Source organism: Hippopotamus amphibius, chromosome 13 (genome assembly GCF_030028045.1).
Source record: "Hippopotamus amphibius kiboko isolate mHipAmp2 chromosome 13, mHipAmp2.hap2, whole genome shotgun sequence".
In the NCBI taxonomy this organism is placed as follows: Eukaryota; Metazoa; Chordata; class Mammalia; order Artiodactyla; family Hippopotamidae; genus Hippopotamus; species Hippopotamus amphibius.
Genome location: NC_080198.1, coordinates 88,415,957 through 88,438,961, shown reverse-complemented (window position 1 = coordinate 88,438,961; position 23,005 = coordinate 88,415,957). Strand labels below are relative to the sequence as shown.

Here is a 23,005-nt window from a genome sequence, read left to right as displayed (position 1 = left end):
GCAGTTTCCATCACTAAATCTTTCGTCTTACATTCATAAGGTAAACTGATTTTGGGTGAGATTTCCAAAATCATGCTGCCACAAGATGAAAAGCACAGGCGTTCCCTTTCTTTGTCCTTAGATGGCACCAATGAATTTGTGATTCACAGCTCTAGTGCCAATAGGGAAACTTTCCTGATACCTAGATAAACCAGGAGGAGAATTTTATTCAATAAAAAACCTTGGGGTTTGGATGAGGTTCAAGTTTAAGCACGGAGGCATATGTTTGTAGATCTCAGAGCCCTAGGGAATTGTCTAGACTATAATGCCAAGATAGAAATTGGATTTTAAAATCTTGACTTAGGCAGGCTGCCTAGATAGGAAATGGGTTCTTAGTCTTTAGGGATGGGAGTGTGACAAGCAGCTCTTGTTTCCACTTAAATTGAAGATCATTTTGTAACAATTGAATAGTGAGCAAGGACAAAACAAGTCAGATGACAGTGTAGAGTTTACGAACACACGGGCTTCAGTCTCAGGTTGATTTAATTTACATCCTGCCTTATGGGTTGCTAGATGTGCGATCTCAGGCAAGTAACAACGCCTCACTCAACTTCAGTTTCTCATCTTGAAATTTCAGGCAATAATACCACCCCACAGAGCATTTATGAAGTTTAAATAAAATCATGTATAAATAATGATAGTTACTGCCCATCCTTAATCAGTACCCAACACATGATGTCACTAACTTGTTATTATCCTGATAATATTAAATGTGCCCATCCATTCGCAAAGCTTGATTTCTTATGTATGTAATAATTGAATAACGTGAACTGTTTTAGAGGTCCTGATCATGTTTGTCAAACAAATCAGGTTCATGGATATATGCGGTTGCTAGGTGGTCCCAAAATGTGTGTATCTTGATGATTCATCTATCTATAGGGCAACATTTTCTCCTATGGAGAGCGATTCGAGATATCAAGTATCATTTCCACATTTGATATAGTGAGCAGCAATTGCATGAGACGGCCCTCAATGGACTCTGCCTCCTGGTATTCACACTGCCATGTAGTCTGGTCCCATAATGACTCTGAACTGCCCCTGACACTCACCAACTAATACAATGCAGTGGAAGAAACACTGTGCCAGAGACTGGACCTAAGACTTGAGAAAGCTGGACATTTCTACTTTTTTGATCTGTGGAGCCTGCCATTTAAGAAATCCAGCTACCCTGCTGGAACATCACATGGAGAGAGATTAGATCTGAGACTATCTAGTGAGAAAGTGGTCCCACTGTCCCAGTCTCCCAGCTGAGGCCAGCCTTCCAGCTTTCCTTCTGCCAAGGCACCAGGCTTGTGTGTGAGCCATCCAGGACTGTCCAGCCAGTTAAGCCCCTATAAGGACTGCAGTCCCAGCAAACATCAAGTAGAGCAGAACCGCTGAGGTGAAACCAGCCAGCCCACAGCATCATAAGAGAAAATCAAAATAGTTGTTTTTTTAAGGTGCTAAATTTTAGCGAGGTTTGTTACAGTGATACAGAAGCAAAACAGGGCTGTGTCCTCTTCTATGCATTTGCAACAATGTTATAATGTTTCAAATTATTTTTTAAAAAGACTGAGTTATAAATATGTTTAAGTCTAGTTTACCTGCTCACCTCACACACACCGTGAAGAAAATCAGAGCAGAAAGAAGCCTACAGTACAGGAATTATAGTTTCTCACATGCCTTTTCCTCAGGATGAGTTTATCCTTGGAGTCAAAGAAAATTTAGAGCTTTCTGTTCTTTGAGGGTGGAGTGGGTGATGCACTGTTGTTCTGTGGCAGTCCTTTGTTCTCCTAAAGCAGCATCTCTTGTATGTCCCTGAAGCAGGAATCTTCAGCAGTGATAAAGATTTGTGAAGAGGTTAGTCACTGACAAGGATGCCATGCGGGTGATGCCAAAGTAGCTCACCTATATCATTCTAGCATTATTGTTATATTGCAAACGTGTGTGTCAGCTTTAGCAAACATGGTAGAAAAAAAGGTGAGGGGCTCAAGATCAAGCATACACAAATCCACACAGGAAAAGAAAAATCAGCAGAAGGAAGTCACCAGAATACCATGTAAAGGTTGGACCTCCAAGTCTCCTGGATGAGGTCAAGATGGGTCCCAGTGCTTCTAGGACTGACGTCTCATAATAAAAAGAAAACGAGGGTGGCTTAGTAACAAGTTCTATAGTTTTGTTCTCTGAGGAGAAACAAAAAGTGAAGTTCTAGGCTGTGGAGTTGGTTCCTGGGGGTCTATGGCTGAGCTGTGCAGTCAGATTTGAATGCAGCTGTGAAATCTCAGATATTGCACAGAATACACATAGAAATAAAGTCCAGAAAGAAATATTGCAAGTGTAAGAGTCCCATGAGTCCCTGAGCTCTTTCCCAGCTGCTAGGAAGCCAGAAGGAGAAGTCATTAGCAAGGATGCATAACTTGAGGGTGCACAAGAGCCCAGAAAGAACACAGCCTTTGGAGGGAGACAGATCTGTGCCCTAATGCTGGCTCTGTCACTGATACCTCCGTGGCTGGGGCAAGCCACTTGGATCAGCGAGGATTGCCCTTGCCTGCCTGGAATAGAAACTTCACCAAAAGAGGTCTTATTTTCTCACATAACAAGAAATCCATAACTCAGCAGTCCAGGACTGAGACAGCAGCTTCCTGGCTCCTTCCAGCATTTTCCTTCCTGGTACTTAACTTGTGGTGTTTGGCCTCATGGCCTCAAGATGGTTACTCCATGGCCAAGCATGCTTCCTGCAGGTAATAAGAGCAAAACCGCCTCCTCCTGCAGCTTTCATTTTGGGGAAATAGAAACCTTTCCAGTGACTTCTACCTATATCTCATTATTTCATTTCACACACGCATTATTCCATTTCTCTCTCTCTCTGTCTCACACACCACACACACACACACATACACACACACGCTTGACTACCTCTAACTGCCAGAGACTGGGGGAAGGATCAGTATTTTTCACTGGGGTCCGTATTTTTTAATGGGAGTCGAAGTTTTGTTAGTTTAGAAGATGGAAGAATGGATAAACAACTGGCAACAAAAGGCAGATTCATTTGTTCATTTTTCCAATGCGGATGGTCAGCCCTCCTTAGCAGAAGGGCAAGACAGGGGGTGCACCCCTAGGACACAGTCTCCACAATGGGAGGGAAATCCTTGTCTGTTTTGTTACTGTTGTATCACCCGCACCTAGAACAGTGTCCTCAGTAAGTACTTCCTGAAGGAATAAAATGAATGACAGAGACAATGACAGGTTTCCAGAACACTGGCTGGCACACCGAGGGAACACAGTAAGTGCCGTTGTTCTTGTTGTTACCAGGTCTGCCTCTGGATTTCCCGGTGTCATTTCCAGAGCCTGGTAGGTAGTGCAGAGCAGCTATAGAGGCAAGCGTTCTCAAGAGAGGTATTTCCTAATCAACACGTTTGCAAGGCAGAAATAGAGACACAGATGTAGAGAACAAACATATGGACACCAAGTGGGGAAAGCGGGGAGGGTTGGGGGGGGGAAATGAATTGGGAGATTGGGATACCAAATAGTACACTCTAAATATATGCAGTTTATTGTATGTTAACTGTATCTCAATAAAAGTTCTTTTAAAAAAAAGAATCAATAAGGACAAGAGAATGTGAAGAAAATGAGAGAGAGGTATTTACTAAGGTGGGTAAACGGAGAGTCATTGGTTGGTCTAAGAATGCGGTCCTCAGTGTTATCAGTCTTGAGCAGGGAAACATTATTGTGCCTTTTCTCAACCTAGCCAGTGGAAACCCTTTAACTTTCAATCCTCAGAGAACCATGTTTTCTTAATGTGCTGGTTGTTATAAAAATCCCCGCCTGGAGTTAAATTACCCAGAAGTCAAAAAGGTTCAGGAAGACACCATGAGTTACCATCGAAATTAGCAGCTTTATTCTTGAACATTAGTGCTGGACTAGTACTTAAAGAGCATCCTATCCAACCAGATGAAAAAGATAAGAGCCTGATTTTCTCCAAATAGCATCACTAATTCTGGACACAGTCAGAAGGAGACCCTAGCTCTTCCTAATACAGGTCTTATTACATATCATATACCATCCATCTCCACCGCTTATTAATGTTCCCCAGTTTGTCTTGCCCTGCTTCCGGAAGGCCACCTCCCACTCCCAATATGCTGGGTGGGTACTGCCTCAGTGATGGAAGGGCCTCTCCTTTGAGAGATCCCACCACAATTATGACATTGCCCTCCCTGGCACTGGACACAGCGGTGGTCATGGGAAAAGACCCCACAGCTCACTCTGGCTCCCTTCCTTTCTCTTTTTTTCTTTTTACGGTCCAGCTACCCTTATTGGTCTCACCCCATTCCCTCATAAAACCACTTCTCTGAAATTGCTGTTACCATGTCACCAGAGACCTCAGAATTGTCAAATCCAATGAACGTATTTTTCTGAATTTAATCTTACCGTAGTGCTTCTGAAAAATTTTTACCAAAAGGTTCCTGATGCCAAAAGAGAAATACCATGAGCCCCTGGGAATGTGGAGTTCTGACCCTAAGCCACAGCCATAGGCATGAAATAAATTGGAATCTTGTTTTATCTTACGAATTCACGTAACTTTTCCATTCTATTTTGTCACATTTAAATAATGGGTTTTTCTTCAAACATCTTTATAAAATTGGTACTCAAGGGACATCCTTGTTTTAATGTTCCACCTGGCACCTGGGTGTGGTTTGAGTTTCATAACCCTAACCAGGGTCCCTTGAGGATCCCTTAGTTATCCCCAGGCAAGACAGGAACAAAATGAGACTAAAGGCAAAGGATAGTGGCTGCTGTAAGCAGCATTTGCTCTTCCAACCTCTTCCTTCTCACCTCTCTCCTCATTTTGTCCTCTCCAGAAGAACAGAAGGAGGCTAAGAACAAAAGGAAGAAAACATATATATGATCTGGCATTTTGGCTGGCTGAGCTGCTGCCTTGCTTAGTCCCAGTGGGCTGGGCTCGCATCCAAAGAGGATAGGCAGACCATGGGGAGCTCTCCTAGTCAGTCTGGGTGAAAGCTGCCAGGAAAGCTCTTTCTTTTGGGGATGGCATATTTACTCACCCAGGGAAGTGACAGCTAGAGGCTTGTATTATCTTACCCAGATCTCAGACCCTCTATCCCAGGAATGGGTCTATCCACCCTCTGTCCTCGGAGTTGTCCCACTCCCTTCTCTGTATTCTGAATACTCTGTCTTGACAATCAAGTTTTACTTAGAACTACAGAGCTTTCTTTGGGGATATATCTTGGATCATAATTTATGTTTGAGAATTTTTTCTTCCAGTTTTATTGAGATATAATTGACATGTAGCACCATATAAGTTTAAGACACACTGCATGATGATTTGATTTACATACATCGTGAAGTGATTATCACAATAGGTTTAGAAAACACCCATCATCTTATATAAATATAAAATTAAAGAAATAGAAAAAATTTTCCTTGTGATGAGAACTCAGGATTTTTCCTTTAACAACTTTTATATGTAACATACAACAGTGTAAATCATATTTATCATGTTGTACATTACATCCCTAGTGCTTATTTATAACTGGAAGTTTATAGCTTTTGACTACTTAAGATTTTAACTAAAATTCTCTCTTATCATCATTGTAGTTGGTTTTTAGAGTTGAACTTATTACATATATTTTTTTCTTGCTAAAGCAAGTAACTTCTTACTTTAAACCCTTTGTCTTAGTCAGCTCAGACTGCCATTAAAAATTATCAGCTTGTCTATAGTTTATAGACAACAGACATTTATTTCTTATGGTTCTGGAGGCTGGGAAGTCCAAGATCGAGATGCCAGCACGTTTGCTTCCTGGTGACAGCCCTCTTGCTGATTTGCCTTCTCACTGTATCCTCATATTGCAGGTAGAGAAAGCTTCCCCTTCTTAAAAGGGCACTAATCTCATCATAGGGTCCCTCTCCCATGACCTCATCCACCCCTATTACCTCCCAAAGTCTGCACCTCTAAATACCATCACATTTGGGGTTAAGCCTTCAACCTATGAATTTTATGGGGGGAAACAAACATTCAGTTCATAACACTTCATATGCAACAGTTCATTTAATATTTTCATAGGATTTTTGAATAAAATTTTATGGTAAAGAGGAGGGCCTTCAACTCGTCACAGTATCTCAAAATATTTTTTTTACAGAAGGAAAAAACTGTATTGATTAGAATAAAGTTCAGCTGGGAGAAACAGGAAACATAACCTTACGAGCTTAAATAATATAGATTTTTATTTCTCTAGTGTAAAAGTCTAAAGCCTTTGGGATTAGCAGATGCAAAATATTATATATTGGATAGATAAACAACAAGGTCCTATTGTCTAGCACAGGGAACTATATTCAATATCCTGTGATAAAACATAATGTAAAAGAATACATGTATAACTGAGTCACTTTTCTGTATGACAGAAATTAAACACATTGTAAATAAACTATACTTCAATAAAATTAAAAAAAAAACTGAAGCAAAGCAACATAAATAACTCACAAAGATAAGATTTAAGACTTAAGAATAAGCATCTTTGCTTTTTTCCCTTTTCTTTATTTCCTAGAAATTATTCTGTTCTATTGTTGTGGTTTTCAATAAATAGCTTTCGCATTTAAAAATTAAATAAAGGCATGTATTTTAGACCTGAATGGCAACTCTGCAACACAAAGCCCTTTGGGATATAAGCTTCTTCTGACTCACAGATCCACTCACCCTTATTTTCATGGACAAGGTAGCAGAATGAAGGAAAGTATGGAGAAGAAGGGGTAAAGGATGAGCTTGCTACCTCTTAAAAAAAAGTTCCTGGATAGTGTCACAGGGCACTTCTATTTACACCCCATTGGCAGACTTTAATTCCATGGTCACACCTATTGCAAGGGAGCTGAGAAATATAGTTTTTATTTGGTCCAGCCAAAAATTCATTGTTATAGAAAAAGGGGTTTACCAATATTGGGGGACAACAGCAGGCTCTGTCACTCACAAACTTATTCAATCTCTTCGCAGTATTTCTCACTATTTTATCCTTGGCCTTGCTGACACTCATCTTAGTTTTTTTCCCTTTCTCTCTGGCTGTAACTTCTCAAACTTTTCTGCCTACTTCTTTTTCTTGTAGGCTCCCCTCAGTCGTAGCATTCCCAGAATTTGGTCCTCACACCCTTTGCTCTTCTCACTCCATGGACTTTCTTGCACAACCATATGAAATTCATGGTTTCTACGACTCAGGTTTTACATACCTCACCTCTTTCCCAGATCTTTTTTTTTTAATCCTGTAGACTCATATATCCATTTCCATAAAGGGCTCTCCACTTGAATATGTTATGGATGATGCAAACTCAGTACATCTAGAAGAAAGCTCGTCTTCTCACCAAAACACGCCATCTTTTCATCACTGTCTATCTACATGTTTACTGAAACCAGACTCCTGAGAAATGCCTGGAGTTATCCTCTTCATCTCACACATGTTCGCTGTCCTTTTCCTTTTTTCTCTCTTCTCCATCCTCCCTGCTTTTGTGCTAGTGGTTATAACTAACATCTAATGAGCATTCTCGCATGCCACTTGTATAAATACACTACATATTTTAACTCATTTAATCTTCAAACAACCCTACCATTATGTTTATCCCATATTACAGGTGAGGAAATTAAGAAACAGAGAAATTGGGTAATTTTCCCAAATATCACATGAGTAAATGGTAAAACCAGAATTTGATCCAGGCAGTTGATTTTAGAGCACTCTCTCTTAACTGCTATAACTTTATGTTCTAGTCCTCATGATTTATTTCTTGTATTATCATAGAAGTCTTTCAATTGGCTTCTCTTTTCCAGTCTCCCTAACTCCCCCCCCAAATCCATCGTTCATATGATTAACCCCCAGAGTAAACTTTCTAAACTACAATCTAATCATGTTAGTCTGCTGCCTAAAATCCATCAGTGCTCTTCCATCACCTTCATGCTAAAGTTCCAATTTCTTAATGATACACAAGGTCTTTCATGATTTGGCCCCTACCTACCTATATAGCCTCTTCTGAAACCTCCCCCCAGGTGTGGCACCAGCCAGCCATAGGAGACCACTTGCAGTTTCTGAGCAGGACCTGCTCCCTCCATACATCTCTGTGCTTTTACACTCACTCATTGCTCCTATTTCAAGGGCAGACTGATATGGAAAGAGCTCAAAGTTTCTCAAGAGCAGAGTGGGTCACCCTCTGTGTATTATAGCCACTGTCATACTTTTCACATAGCATGGTAAATGGGCGCTTACTCTTCTCTCTCCCTTACTGGCCTTCATAAGTCCTTTGAGGGAAGTGTTGTTTCTTTGTGTCTGCAGTACTTACCAAAGTACTTGGTGCATAATAGTCACTCATTAAACGGTTATCAAATAAGGATGAACTAAACAAAGACTATAACTCCTTCATTCCCTTTTATGCCATTTTCCTAAACAAGGCCTACGACAGGGTGATCTCTTGGATATCATTGGTTTCCCCCTGGCTTACTTACCTGTAGGGGAACTTCATCTTGTAGTGGGGTCAGAATAATCTAGAAGCCTATCACTTGGTATGGTACAACCTGGGGATGGACATGAGAGTCTGGAAGTAAAGAAGAGGTGGGCGAAGAAGAAGAACATATATATATTTACATTAGTGAAGGGAGCAACATGCCACACAGGACTAATGATGCCAGAACATAAAACATGTTCACTGTTCCTGGGAGCTGTTTTTAAAGGAGATAACTAAAGGCATTTTAACAGGTGCATTTTTCCCCCCTCCTTTTGCATGGCAATTATTCTGGGGGTAAGCCAATGCAGAAAGTCTTGGGTTGTAGAATTTTTAAAAAGAAGCACACTACAGTTATATTTATTTCATAGGATTCTGGTGCTTTTGTGACAGGCAGCCAGAAGGGAAATTACCTTTCCTGGTCTTGGCTCAGTCCCTTCTCCCCTCCTAATCATCCCTTCAAACCCACATACAGTAGACAGAGCGGTTGTCCTTCACTACTGAAGAAATGCAGCTGAGAGTTACGTTACCATGGAAATGGAATTTTTTTTTTTTTTTTTTTTTTTTTTTTTGCTGCAAGACACATCGCTTCATCTGCACTATTATGAAGCAGAATACATTGGTAGGGCTGGGAGGGGAATCAAATATTCTGCCCGCCAGTATTGTACTTGGCCTCTGGGTGAATAAATGACTTTCAATTAGAGTACTTAAATATCTTTTAACTTTAATCATTGTTACTAGAGGCCCAACAGAATTTTACTTGGAAAAGAGTAAAATATTCAACTTGGCTGTTCAGGAGAGAGTATAAATTCTTTCAAACTAGATCATCTCTGTTAAAGAAAATACGATGTAATTTACAATTAATGGTTTCACTGTGTACAAAATAAATGCCTTTGTCCTTTGTGTTTTGACTTTCTGACTTGATCCTATTGTGGACTTATGAGGTTGTCCAGACTTCTTTCTTCCTTTGTCTCTACTCTAAGCTGCTTTGTAGTGAACATACATATTTACAGTTTCATCTCGTGTTGGGCTGCGGGTATTCAGATCCTCTCTTCCTGACTTGCTGCTGAACTCATCTGAGCCTTGACTCCCTTGCCCAGCCAAAGCCCTCGCTCCCATTTGCTACCTGCCTCTGTGACTGGGAGGCTCACCTCATCTAATGCCCAACCCTAAATTTAGCCATCGTCCTGTTTTATTTTCTCCTCTTTTAACTACTCGCTTTCTTACTATTTGTGTTAAGAACTGTTGTGAAGAGCGAATCTATAAGACCTCCACTGGTAGAAGGATCAATTTAGTAAAATCCCAGGAACCTAACAAGAATCCCTTACACTTTCAGTTCCAAAAATGCTGATAGTCACTACATTTCACTAGAAAAACAAACGAACAACCAAGCAAAACACACACACACACACACACACACACAACCAGGGTCTAACTTTAATCACAGGGAAATCCCATAAATGAAAGAAAAGAAACACCTTTTATTGGTTGGATGTAAATTGAAAATAATGTAATACTTTAAAAGTACTAGTGTTTTAATAAAAATAAAAACAAAAATAAACAAATGGAACCTAATAAAACTTAAAAGCTTTTGCACAGCAAAGGAAACCATAAACAAAATGAAAAGACAACCCACAGGATGGGAGAAAATATCTGCAAATGACATGACCGACAAGGGAGTAATCTCTAAAATACACAAACAGCTCATACAGTTCAATATTTAAAAAAAAAAAATTAAACAACTCAATCAGAAAACAGACAGAAGATCTAAATAGACATTTCTTCAAAGAAGGCATATAGATGGCCAAAAAGCATGTGAAAAGATGCTCAATATCACTAATTATTAGAGAAATGCAAATCAAAACTACAGTGAGATATCACCTCTCACCGTTCAGAATGGCCATCATCAAAAAATCTACAAACAATAAATGCTGGAGAGGGTGTGGAGAAAAGGGAACCTTCCTACACTGTTGGTGGGAGTGTAAATTGGTACAGCCACTATGGAGAACAGTATGGAGATTCCTTAAAAAAACTAAATATAAAACTACCATATGATCCACTAGCCCCACTCCTGGGCATACACCTGGAGAAAACCATAATTATAAAAGATACATGCACCCCAATGTACATGGTGGCACTATTTACAATAGCCAAGACATGGAAGCAACCTAAATAACCATTGACAGAGAAATGGATAAAGAAGATGTGGTACATATATACCATGGAATATTACTCAGCTGTAAAAAGGAATGAAATTGGGACATTTGTAGAGACATGGATGGACCTGGAGACTGTCATACAGAGTGAAGTGAGTCAGGAAGAGAAAAACAAGTATTGTATATTAACACATATATGTGGAATACAGAAAAATGGTACAAACCAACCGGTTTGCAAGGCAGAAAGAGAGACATAGATGTAGAGGACAAACATATGGACACCAATTGGGGAAAGCAGGGGGGAAGGGGGGATCGGGGGGAATGAATTGGGAGATTGGGAGTGCCATATATGCATAACTAGTAAGAAAAAAGTATCAAATTGTACACTTTAAATGTATGCAGTTTATTGTATGTCAATTGTATCTCAATAAAAGTTCTTAAAGAAAAAAAAATAAAACTAAAAAAAAAAAATAAAAGATACAGTCACCCCAATGTACATTGTGGCACTATTTACAATAGCCAAGACGTGGAAGCAACCTAAATGTCCATTGATAGAGAAATGGATAAAGATGTGGTTCATATATACAATGGAATATTACTCAGCCATTAAGATGAATGAAATAATGTCATTTGCAGCAACATAAATCGACCTAAAGATTATCATACTAAGTGAAGTAAGTCAGTCAGAGGAAGCCAAAATCATATGATATCACTTATATGTGGAATATAATAAAAAATGATACAAATGAACTTATTTACAAAACAGTAACAGACTTGCAGATCTCGAAATCAAACTTATGGTTACCAAAGGGGAAACGGTGTGGGGAAGTGATAAATTAGGCGATTGGTATTTATATATACACACTACTATATATAACACAGATAATTAACAAGGACCTACTGTATAGCACAGGGAACTCTGCTCGATATTCTGCAATAACCCGTGTGGCAAAAGAATCTGAAAAAGAATGGAGATACGTATGTATATATATGTGTGTGTATATATATATATATATATATATATATATATATATATATATATATATATATAAAACCAACTCACTTTGCTGTACACCTGAAACTAACACAGCAGTGTAAATCACCTATACTCCAATAAAAATTTCTAAAAAATAAAAGTACCAATGTTATAATTCTGGACATAGTAGAGCAGCATTAGAAGCAAGTGGCATTTATTGAAGACCTAGTCAGTGCCAAGCGATTTAACATCCACATCTCATTTAATTCTCAAATTCATCTCAAGTGTAACTATTGTTTCCATTTTACAAATGAGAGCATTGAGGCTCAACGAATTTTCTTAAAAAGTCATTCCCGAAGTCACCACACAAATCCTAAATGACGGTGATTTCTGACTCTGTGTCCACTGTTCCTGACAACTGCATCACTGTGTCCAGGGTCCAGCAGAACTCTGATGTGGGGAGGGTGGAAACCTAAGGGGAAAATGAGGAAAATATGGCCTCTAATCCTGGCTCTTCACCTCCCCTGGGGACTTTGGAAAAAATCATTTCTTTGTTTTGAAGTCAGATTTCTCCATCCTTATTTAATATGGATAAATAACCTCTTATCTCCTCATATGTAAAAAGGAGTTAAGCAGTTAATGTATGAAAAACATGTTGAAAATATAAAGGGTACTTCTATATCTGTAGGAAGAATGGTGTGTTCCTATAATAGACCCAGATTAGCAGGTGCATTATCACTTCCAATCAGTTCAGTCCCAAATCAATGTCAACCCCAGACTGGCAACGTTTTTGAGAGCAGATCTATCACATATTTCTTCTGTGTCTCCCAAATCATCTTAACAAAGTTCTGGGTTGGGTAGTGGAGGCATTTTTATGTGATGAAGTGCTGATTAAATCAAACTATTGTCCAATATGTATTTGAGCCATCAGTTATAGACCCAATGTTATCATATATCAAAAAGGATTCCTTTAATACCTGGACGTAATTAGCCCAGGTCACTTTATGAACAGTCATAACACTGGTTCATAGTAGTAGCCAATTGATTTTTAACAGGAATAATGACCAATTCTTTCTATTATCACATAAAAGAAAATATTTTATTTCCCTCAACGCCATCGTTTGCCTTCCAGACAAACTCAGGAAATGCTAGTAAAACAAATAGCAAAAAATAATTTACCTAGAACCTGAAATTTCCCTCTCCTTGCCTGTGACAAATTGACAATAACTGCTCCATTCTGAGTATTTACTATGTGTGTACTATGATCTGAACTTTACATACACTATCTCTTTAATTTTATAATGAGCTTGTGAAATCGGATCTATTATTGTCCCCATTTTACAGATGTGGAAACAGGTTCAGAGAATACAAAAATAACTTGTCCAAGTCATAACCTGTCCAAGTCTGTAGCACAGCCTGAGCTGAACCCACACAGACTGACTCTAAAGTACAGCCTTTAACTGGTGTCAAAGAAAAACCCACAATGTAAGAGTTGTGAGTTTGTTTTATTCAGGGACTTACTGAGGACTATAAGGAGACAATTTCTCAGTGGCCCTAAGGAAACTGCTCCAAAGAGTTGGAGGAGAAGCCAGTTTATATATGATTTTTTGGGCTAGGAAATACGTGAAATCGAGCGTACATCTTGCTAAAAAGTTACTGCCAGTCACAAAGAACAGATATCCCAAGTTGATGATCTTAGTGCTTTTCTCTGTATGGGAAGATGCAAGAATCTGGAGTCATTGAAATGTTTCCTGAGATAATACACTCAACTATCCAAGGGCCTGCCTCATCCTGTTTTTCATCCAGAATTCCTCTAAGGGTAGGCAGTTGCAGTGAGTGATGACTTAACCCTCATAGGATCAGGTGATGAGTGATGCCCTTGGTTTTTCTTTGTTTACACCAGAACCCTCCACACCAAGCAAGTGCATCATCTGAGAAAACCAGCTTTCTTTTGCTTCCCACCTCCATTAAGCCCGTTATCCTTTGTTTTATAAAAGAAAGGAGGGAAGGGATGAAAAAGGGAGAAGGAAAGGAGGAGCGTGGAAAGAAAAAAAGAAAGAAAAGAAAGACAGTCCCTCAATGTCATCCACCGTTCCCCCCACCCCAATAACCTGGGCATAAAATGGAGCCCATCCAACTTTTTAACATTAATAACGTTGCTGTAAAATAAATTTGTGAAGTGCCAGTTTGGTCTGACTTGATGTCATCTTGCCTTTGTTTTGCATTTATCAGGAGAAGTATTCTTGCAGATTAAAGGGCCACTGGAAGATATTTATAAAATCTACTGCTATCACCACGATGAGGCACACAGTGTACTGGAGTCCTATGAAAAGGAAGAGGAGCTGAAGCAACATTTGAGCCTCTGTATTCAGTCCCTAAAGTAAGGCCTTTTCAAATGATGATTTCCATTGCGCTCTCAGTCGCCTAGCAGGGAACATTTTAACTGGATGTAGTTGAAAGGTCTCCCATAAATCCTATGTTTTATGAGGCTTGCTGGGAGCTCTACTTTGTGTTCTCTTCATGAAAAGCTGACATGCCGGAAACCCTGATTGACTTTTTTTTTTTCCCTGCAAGGATGACTAAAAATAACATGGGAAAGATACGGGGCTCTGTAGAGACAGAAAAATGCAATATCAAAAAATGAAATGTAGAAGAAAAGCCCCTCTTAAAGCTGCTGTTACTTGCCTGAGTTCCCACCTGGGTCAAGGAATATGTGAAACAACGTGTATCACCATGGTCATGGGAGCACATGGAATAACAAAGTTTAGTGGAATGTCCCATGACCTTCTGAATACCCCTCATCGTCCACTCAGCTCACTGTGGGGAAGGAGGGGAGATTGGCAAAGACAAGTCAGGCCCTGTTAAAGTTAGTTTCAGGAAAATTAGCCATGCCTTTCCTCTTCATCTCTAAATTGTTGGTGGGAAGTGCTACCTAACGTAATTTTTTTTTCAATCTGGGAGAAATATCTATTCACTATAAAAATCTGGAAAAAGGAGTTCCCTGGTTGCCTAGTGGTTCCGGGTTTTCAGTGGTGTGGCCCAGGTTCAGTCCCTGGTCAGGGAACTGAGATCCTGCAAGCCACGCTTGGCCAAAAAAAAAAAAAAAAAAAAAAGCAAGCGTGAATAAGATGAAAACCCTCTCTAATCCATGTATTAATTCCCTGCTAACCATGAATTAAAAACCACAGGTTGCATTTTTTTCTGAGCTTATTTATACACATAAATACAGACATGTGTTTGGGTTGATTCTTTTCAATGGAATTGGTATCTTACTGTGTCTACAGTTTTCTACCAAATGAAGCTCAAACCAAAATGTCTGCCCTACTCCATATCTTACTCAGTGGTTCTACTGTGGCTTTCACTTCAAAAGATTATCCACTGTCAGATTGTCTTGATTAGGCCAAGAATTAACCAAGCAGAGAGAGTTACGGTGTATAAATCAATGCACACCAACCAGTCGGATCCTCCCCTTTTACACACTCTATTGTAGGGGGACCAAAACGGGGTCGTAATGTGGTACAGCTGAATTGAAGTGAAATCAGGAGGCTAAATGAGACTGCTCTGGAGGAAGCCTTTCCAGGCTAGAACTGGGACTGCAAAAGGGTTTAAACTGGACCCAACATTTCTTAAAATTAACTTTATTGCCCTCTGCTGGCCTTTAAGTTACTGCAGTTCTTTAACCGATTTTCATGCGGTGGAAAAATAACAATTTCAAGTGACTACATCACAAGCATTCATTTAGCACTTGTGCTGTCATGAGCATAGATCTGGGTCCTGAAAATACAAAAATAAGTCAGACTTAGACCCTGCCCAGAAGCAGCTCAGTATGATCCAGTGATTCTTAAAGATAACATGTGACGTGTAGTTCTGGTTCAGTATTTCTCCATTATTTGCTGTTTAGTTCAATGTCAGCAAATCAATCTAGATAAACCTTAAAGTTTCAAGTTGTATCCATCTTAACAAATTCATATATTAGAAGCAACAGCTTCTAAATTCACAGGTGCTTTTTCCAAGGAAGAAATAATAATGTTATTCTGGGTGTGAATGAACACATTTCCTACCTTAAATCAGCGGCAGGATCTAATCCAATAAATGTCTATCCTGAGCCATTTTCCTTCTCCAGTTTCCAAAAGTAAAAGAGAGAAATCTTAGAGCAAATGAACAAGTAGCACCTTGAATCATCACTCTAACCCCAGTCCCAGGGCTGGAGGTCCATAGAGGGAGAGGATGGAGTTAACATATTTTGGCATGTGCTTCTGACAGATGACCAGAAATGAAGCTGTCTGTTCAGAGGGGGCTGAACAATAGTTTACTATTCATTAAGCTTTTGACTCCTAAGAGAAAGAAATTAACCGCGCCAGAATATTCCATCAGGCAGTATAGCTCTGTATCATACCCCCTAAAAAAAACAGCTAAAGCAGAGGTATTTGGAAACTTCATGAAGTCCCAATTACTGAAAATTATTTTCAGACCCAAAGGCTTATCTGATCTTTTTCTGAAACCCTCAAGTTCTTGCCCTGGTGATGTCCCAAATCTTGCATATTCTGCCGCATTCTGATTTTAGGGAATCATTTCAGGCATTGGAAGATACTAAGGTTTAGAAAGCACAACATCCAAAGGAAGTAATATTGGTAGGACTATTTCTTGAGGGAAAGAAGCAAAATCAAATAGTTTAAATTAGAGCTATTTTCCCCAAAGTTGCCTTTCCATGAAAATAAAGTTAATGATGAATTGTACTGGTCCACCTGAAAACTGAGAGCAGGGGAATTATTGACATCACTATAATACTGACCTCAATTGAGCTAAGCTTTAAATTCTGAGAAACAGGTTTTCAAACAGGTTTATAGGCCAAAGATAGTCTGGAACACCCCAAGGGCTTGGTTTCCTTTGCCAAGTAATCAGTCAAAGCTATTACTGGGGCTCTGCCTTTTCCTTGTGGCTAAATAACGGAGCCCAAGCACACAGTTGCCAATTTCTAGTGAACGTTAGGTGTGGCCTCCATTGTCGACCATGCTAGGGATGCTGAAACGACTGGGTTTGAAGCAGTATCCGCAAAGGAGGTGGCTCCGTGCCTCAGAAGTTAAAGCAGATTTTAAAGCAACAGAGGTTGCATTTTATCCAAAATTAAAATGTTTATTGAGGGCCTAATAAATATTTATTATAAGTAGTAGATAACGTTGAAAATATCTTTTTTTTTTTTTTCAAATATATAAACATAGTTCTTGCCTTCTGGAAACATACCTTCTAGTTGGTAGATAAACCAAACCATCTGGAAAGCTTAGTAGTAATACAAAAGTGAATTTAAATAATACACCAGAAGCTGTCACGGTGAGGTTCAAGACTAATTTCTAAAAGGAGAGTAGAAAGATTTCTTGGTTCTGTAACCAGGAGACTTGAGCTCATAACCTTTGGCTATTCTTTGAAGCCCATTATCTTTCAAAAGAGCAAATATTTGTATCCAGAAAACAATTTCGAATCCCTTTGAAACGTTAGGGCAGTGTTTCTTGGTGTGTGATTTCCCCTGCGTCAGACCCGCCAGGGATGTGTAATAAAAGTGCAGATGTTTCTGTTCTGCTCCATACCAAAAAAATTAGAATTGCTGGGGGTCTAGTCCATGAATCTGCACTTTAACAAGCACCCTTGGGTGATCGTGGACACACACTCCAGTTAAGACCGACTTTACAAAGAGAAATCACACCTGTGGTGCCCACTCACTGCTTTCCCTGAAGCACACAGGCTGTTTTCATGACTGTAGATACAATCTAAGCAGTAATTTCAGGGTTTAGAAACCTTAAGAGAGAAAAAACTAAAACAATCCAGAAGCACAATCCCACATCCGCATCTATAGTTTATAAATTGGAAATATGCAAGGTTTTTTTTTTATTAATTCAACAAGGAATATTTACAGAGTCGCATTAGAGACCTGTAAGAGTACATGAAATACTGATTTAATACAGTTTCTAGACTTATAGAAGTTATTTGCTAAAGACCTAGTTACTTAGCCTCTTTGGGGTTATTTAAGGTTTCTGATCTGTATGAGGAAAGTGAAAAATAGAATAGCTATGAATGCAAGTGTAGCTATAATTAGAATAGGCTGTCTGCAGCCTCCTTTTTTCTGTTTTTCTAGTTATATATACCACCAAATCCCTGATGCCTTTCAGAGGCCCTAGAGATTTGTTTATTTGTAATAGAAAAAGAATGAGGAGGCTTTTCCAAATTTTTTGGTAGGTAACTAGAAGGTGCATTTCTAACTTCATGTCTAGTTGTTATAAATTTATCCAAGTTTTTCTTTTTCCTAACCGAGGCCACCAACCTCAGGAGGAAACCTTCTAATGTCTGTCTAGTCATCTGGGCACTCTGGCTGCTCAGATTACAGCTTCTCCGTTCAGGGAGGAAGCTAAAAGTTCATGCAATGTGACATCAAAGGAATAGATTTCAATTTGTTCACCACATTTTATATTTCTTAATATAATTCTAATGGGGTATTCCAAGTAAAAGTTAAAATCACTTTTGGAAATCAGTTCCTTGTTATGTGGCATCATGTTTGAACAAGGACGATAATCTTAAGGAATAGCCATGAAAAAACTATTGTTACTTTGTGAGTCAAATTATAATGATCCCATGAGGGTGTAAGGTGGGCAGTTGGATATATTAAGTTACTTTACCTCACAAAAGGGTAAGTGGACCCAATTTAACTTCCTCCTTCCTGAAATGTCCTTGGCTGAAGTTACTTTCTGAAAAGTTTTAGCCTAAAAGGGAGATTTTAGCCTAAAAGGGAGATTTTTTTAAAACAGTGAACAAATGAAAAGGAGATGCTATAATATAGTGACAGTATTCCACTACTCCAACTAGTTTTCCCTGTTGGAAAATCTCAGGTTCCTTTTCATAAAATGTTATACTTACACTAAACACAGTGTTTAATATGTTATAATATGTAGATTTCAGTTGATTGAAGTAAATGAAATAGAAAGAGAAAAAACGCTTCCATTCCTTCTCTAGGAGTTAAAAGAACAACCTTTTCTTTCAACGTCAAAGTATGTGCTTTGGTTCCAAAATGATCACATTTTTTACTTGTTTGTTTTCATAGAAAACTGTATTCTTATTTTTACTCAACTTCTGTCCCAAATTTTCTGATCTATGACTCACAGAGCAAAATAAGGAAAGGAAATTCCATAATAGAAGAAATTCCTAAATAGAAATCAGGGAAAGAATTTGAACTTAAAGGAAATGAATGGAAAAAAATACTGGGCAAGGGGGTAGTGGTAGTATACTTTCTCTTATTGAGATAGAAGAGTTCTTTGAACAGCAGTTAATAATTGTCTGAAATTGTAGCATCTGATGACTTTTAAAATTTTATGATCTTCTGTTGGGTTTCCAACTGCAAAACCTACTTAATGCAAGATGTCTAGGAATCCATTCATACCCTGTCTAAAGAGTGAAGGGATAATTGCTTTACATATGTGTATACCATTATTTTCCACATATATAAAGTACTAGGATTAATTTGTTGAAACTTAAGTCCATTAAAATTTATGAAATTCAGCATAGGTAGTTATTGAATTTTTTCTCAATCATTGAATATGAAAAGACCATCTACTATGATGTGATGGGGTCACAACATTTTTTGGTATTGAAAACGTTCATTGTATTCCAAAAGACTGGAAACCAGAGGTCAAGGCGATCAGTTTATTAATACAAGTTATTATTTTATTTCTCTATAGCCGCATGAGGCTTTTAGAGGAAAGTTCCTATCTCCTTTATTCTTGAAATTGAAAGAGTCCCACTTTTTATTGCTAAAATTAATTAATTTGACAAATATGTTTTGTGCTCCTACCATGTGCCAGTCAATTTTGCAGATACTGTGGCTACAATGGAGAACAAAGCAAGCATAAATCCTTGCCCTCCTCAGGATCTGGGAGCAGAAAGACAGACAGTAAACCCGATAAATATATAGTATATGAGAAAGTGACAAAGTCTCATGGGGAGGTAAAGCAGGAAATGAGGATGAAGGAAGCAGGTACGATGTTTAAAAGGTCTCTCCCTTCACTGGGAAGGGGCGTTTGAATAAAGACCTGAAGGAGATAAGGAGTGAGCCATGGAGTTATATGGAGGAAGGGCAGTCAGAGAAGTGCAAGGACTTCGAGGCAGGAGCCTGCCTGCAGGCTTTGAAAAGAGCCTGGAGGCCCGCAGTTGCCACAGATGGGGGAGCAGCTGAACTATGGGAAATGAGGTAGAGAAGATGTGCAAGGAGAGGCAGAACATGCTGCCTCAGAAGGACTGTAGTTTTGCTTGAGCAAAGTAGAAACCACAAAAGCTGGCAATGTGAGTGAAAGTTTTTATGGGAATTATTGAATAGGTGAATTGTTTATAATCTCTATATATGACAGAGATATTATAAAGCACTTGATAGTATTTTTCTACAAGTCAATTATACTTTCCTTTGTAATCTTGTAATCTCAGTTTCTCCTATTACTGTTTAATAGACTTTTATTTCATGATATAACAAAAATTGATATTTAAATCCATTTTCTTTTTTTTGTGTTCTCAATAAGCATTTATTTTTTTGTCAAACGTATGTTAAAAACTGATTTAAATGTATATTACAAGGGTGAGTCAAAAATTATCCATACTGTGGCTGTAGAATTTTAAATTCATTTTCAAATGACTAAAATTGACTGACTATAATCTGAATCAACAGTTTTTAAACCTTATATAAAGTGTGAAACAAATATGGTGGATACATACTAAAAGTTTTAGGGACTTTATAAAACTAATTCTATAAAACATTCATGAAAATGACATTACATTATTATACATAATAAAATTTTAAAGTGTATGTTTGCATGTTACCTCAAATATCTAGATTTACATGAATTTACTTTTCTTTTTCCTTTTCTTACAGGAAAATATACATGCAAGAGTAAGTACTTTTGTTTACATAATAGATATCAAATGTAAAAATCATGGGGAAAAGCTGATGAATATTTCTGTGCAAAGTAGAATCTTTAGTTTTTACAATGATGTCCATTGCTTTTAATAAGTCTAGATTTCAAAGACATTTACCCTAGACATTATTGGTGCATTTATTTCCAATTTGTCTGAGATGATACATATTAAATTATTATTGTGTACCTTATTAAACTTTTTAGAAGAATCTTGAGGCATAATTTACTTCAATCACAAGTTTGCTGGTTCCAGGAACTCTTTAGGAACAGCTTAATCACACCTATGTTTAGGAATCTTAATGTGTCCAAAAATGCTTCTTCCTAAGGACAAAATTAGTCTAAAAAATCTCAGATTAATACCATAATGTTTTTGAAGGTTACATAGATTCATGTATAAAAGAAAAGATTCCTTATGCATTACAGTAAAATATTGGGCTTCTTCTGATTTGGACTTTGATTTACGGAGAAAAAAATCATACACACATATACAGCATGAAAATGAAATATTAAGATGAAATAATCGGTTACTAGGACAATATAGAAATTATAAAAGCAACACACACATACACATACTTTGTAAGACGTCCATTTTTATAGAAGAAAAGCATGTCTAGCTTAATACTGAAAGGATGATACTGATTTGAATATGAACTCAAATTTACCAGGACTTAAAAAGCACATGTTTGCCTTAGCATGGTCAGGAACTACCTGAAGTCCTGAGTACCTAGTCTGTTTGTGTGTTTACTTGTGTGTGTGTGTGTGTGTGTGTGTGTGTGTGTCTGTATTCTAAACTCCTGAAACTTTACACCAAGAAATACAAAATTTACAAAATAAACATTACATTAATTTAAGCTGTAAATATCTGCCATTCATGCTTTGGTGCACAGCAACCATGAGGAAAGACAGAATTCCAGAGTGAGGTGGAAGAATCAAGCATTATACAGGAGACCTGTAGACTAAGGCTTTATACCTTAGCCAAGCTGAGAAGTTAGTTTCTGACATACCAAAGAAGCACCCAGCCCTCTCACTTTATAAGCCTTTTCTTTCAAAAGGAAAAAAATATCCTATAGTTAAAACAGATATGATTAGGTTTGTTCAAGATCATTGGAATTTGAAGAAGAGCATACTAGAAGAGGACCTTTTGGTCCTTTCGCACACCAGGGCCTTCCTGGCTTCTCTTCAATGACAGTTGATGGGGTTGGAGGGGTGGGGGATTGCTGTCTCCTTGTAACGCCTGGGCCCCTGGCATTGTGCCTAGGACTGGAGACTCACATAGTTGCAGGGTACTTCGTAGGCTACACATTCTATTGCCACACATATGATGCTACGGAAAAAACCCGAACGAACTTTTTGGCCAACACAATGCTTAGATTTCTTTTCCTAGAGCTTAGGTCTTTATAACCAAAGACCAAGAGACAGAGACAGACAGACAGAGAGATTCAGAGGAGGAAAGTGAGCAATTTTTTTAATACAATAGCATGCACAGACTCCTACACACAGAATACTTAAAACAAACAGCATCTCGTATTGAAATGCTTGCTTAAAAAATTGCACCCGCTTTTGTGGCAGTCCTGCTGTGCGGGAGTCAGCAGGCTGCGTGTGCCCCCTCTAGCCTATTCTATACATCAGGAACTCGCAAAGAGGAAGAACAATCATAGTGTGTGGCTGGATGAACATCAAAGGCACGTTTGCCAGGACTTATTTTCCTTCCTGTTTCTCTTGTTCAGGTCAGGAGGTGCACTTGCTGCTACATAAAAGGGTAAAAGGCAATGTCAAGTGCTCTGTAATTGCTGGGGTCCTTAGCAGCAAAGGCCAAGAATGTGGCAGCCAGAGTAGTGCATTTACAAGATGTGAGTTTTAAAATGGCTTCAAAAAAAAAATCTCTTACTTGTGGAAGCTGAAAACTGTCTTTTTTTTGTTTTTGTTTTTGCAATCTGCATTTTAAAAACTATAGAGAAAGGCAAAGATATTTAAAATTTCTAAAAGGTTTACTTTGAATTATAATCTTATGCGAACATCAAAGACACTATTAAAGTGACAAGAATCATAGAATCTTCCACCAAAGAGTCTCCCCCAAAGCATCTGATACAAGTCCCATGTTCCAAAGCAAAAAAAAGATACCTATTCTAAATTTAACTACCTCCAGAAATGTACTGTTTTATCTTCGTTATTTATACTTTTCTGTATATGTCTTTTTCTGACCAGTTATTTCCACCTTTGGATCTCAGGGTTGCAATCAATCTCAAAATGTTATGTTATTTTTTCTAAAGTTTTGTATTTTTAAAATGATTGAAGAAACACTGCAAAACATAGAAAATCAAAATGAGGACAATAAGATAATTGATAGTCACATTCCAGAGTGAACTATTTTAACATTACATGAGCCCCTCACCTCCCTGAATTTTTTTTCTCTACACAGA

The 23,005-nt window shown here is 38.3% G+C and overlaps 1 protein-coding gene across 1 annotated transcript in view; it reads left to right on the top strand.

Moving 5' to 3' along the window:
• The window catches only part of ARHGEF38 (Rho guanine nucleotide exchange factor 38), a 129,929-nt gene that overhangs the window by 67,810 nt on the left and 39,114 nt on the right, over positions 1-23,005 (top strand). The window contains exons 4-5 of the mRNA XM_057706876.1: positions 13,873-14,020; positions 20,543-20,560. Coding sequence (XP_057562859.1) covers positions 13,873-14,020; positions 20,543-20,560 — 166 coding nt within the window. The remainder of the gene's footprint in view (positions 1-13,872; positions 14,021-20,542; positions 20,561-23,005) is intronic.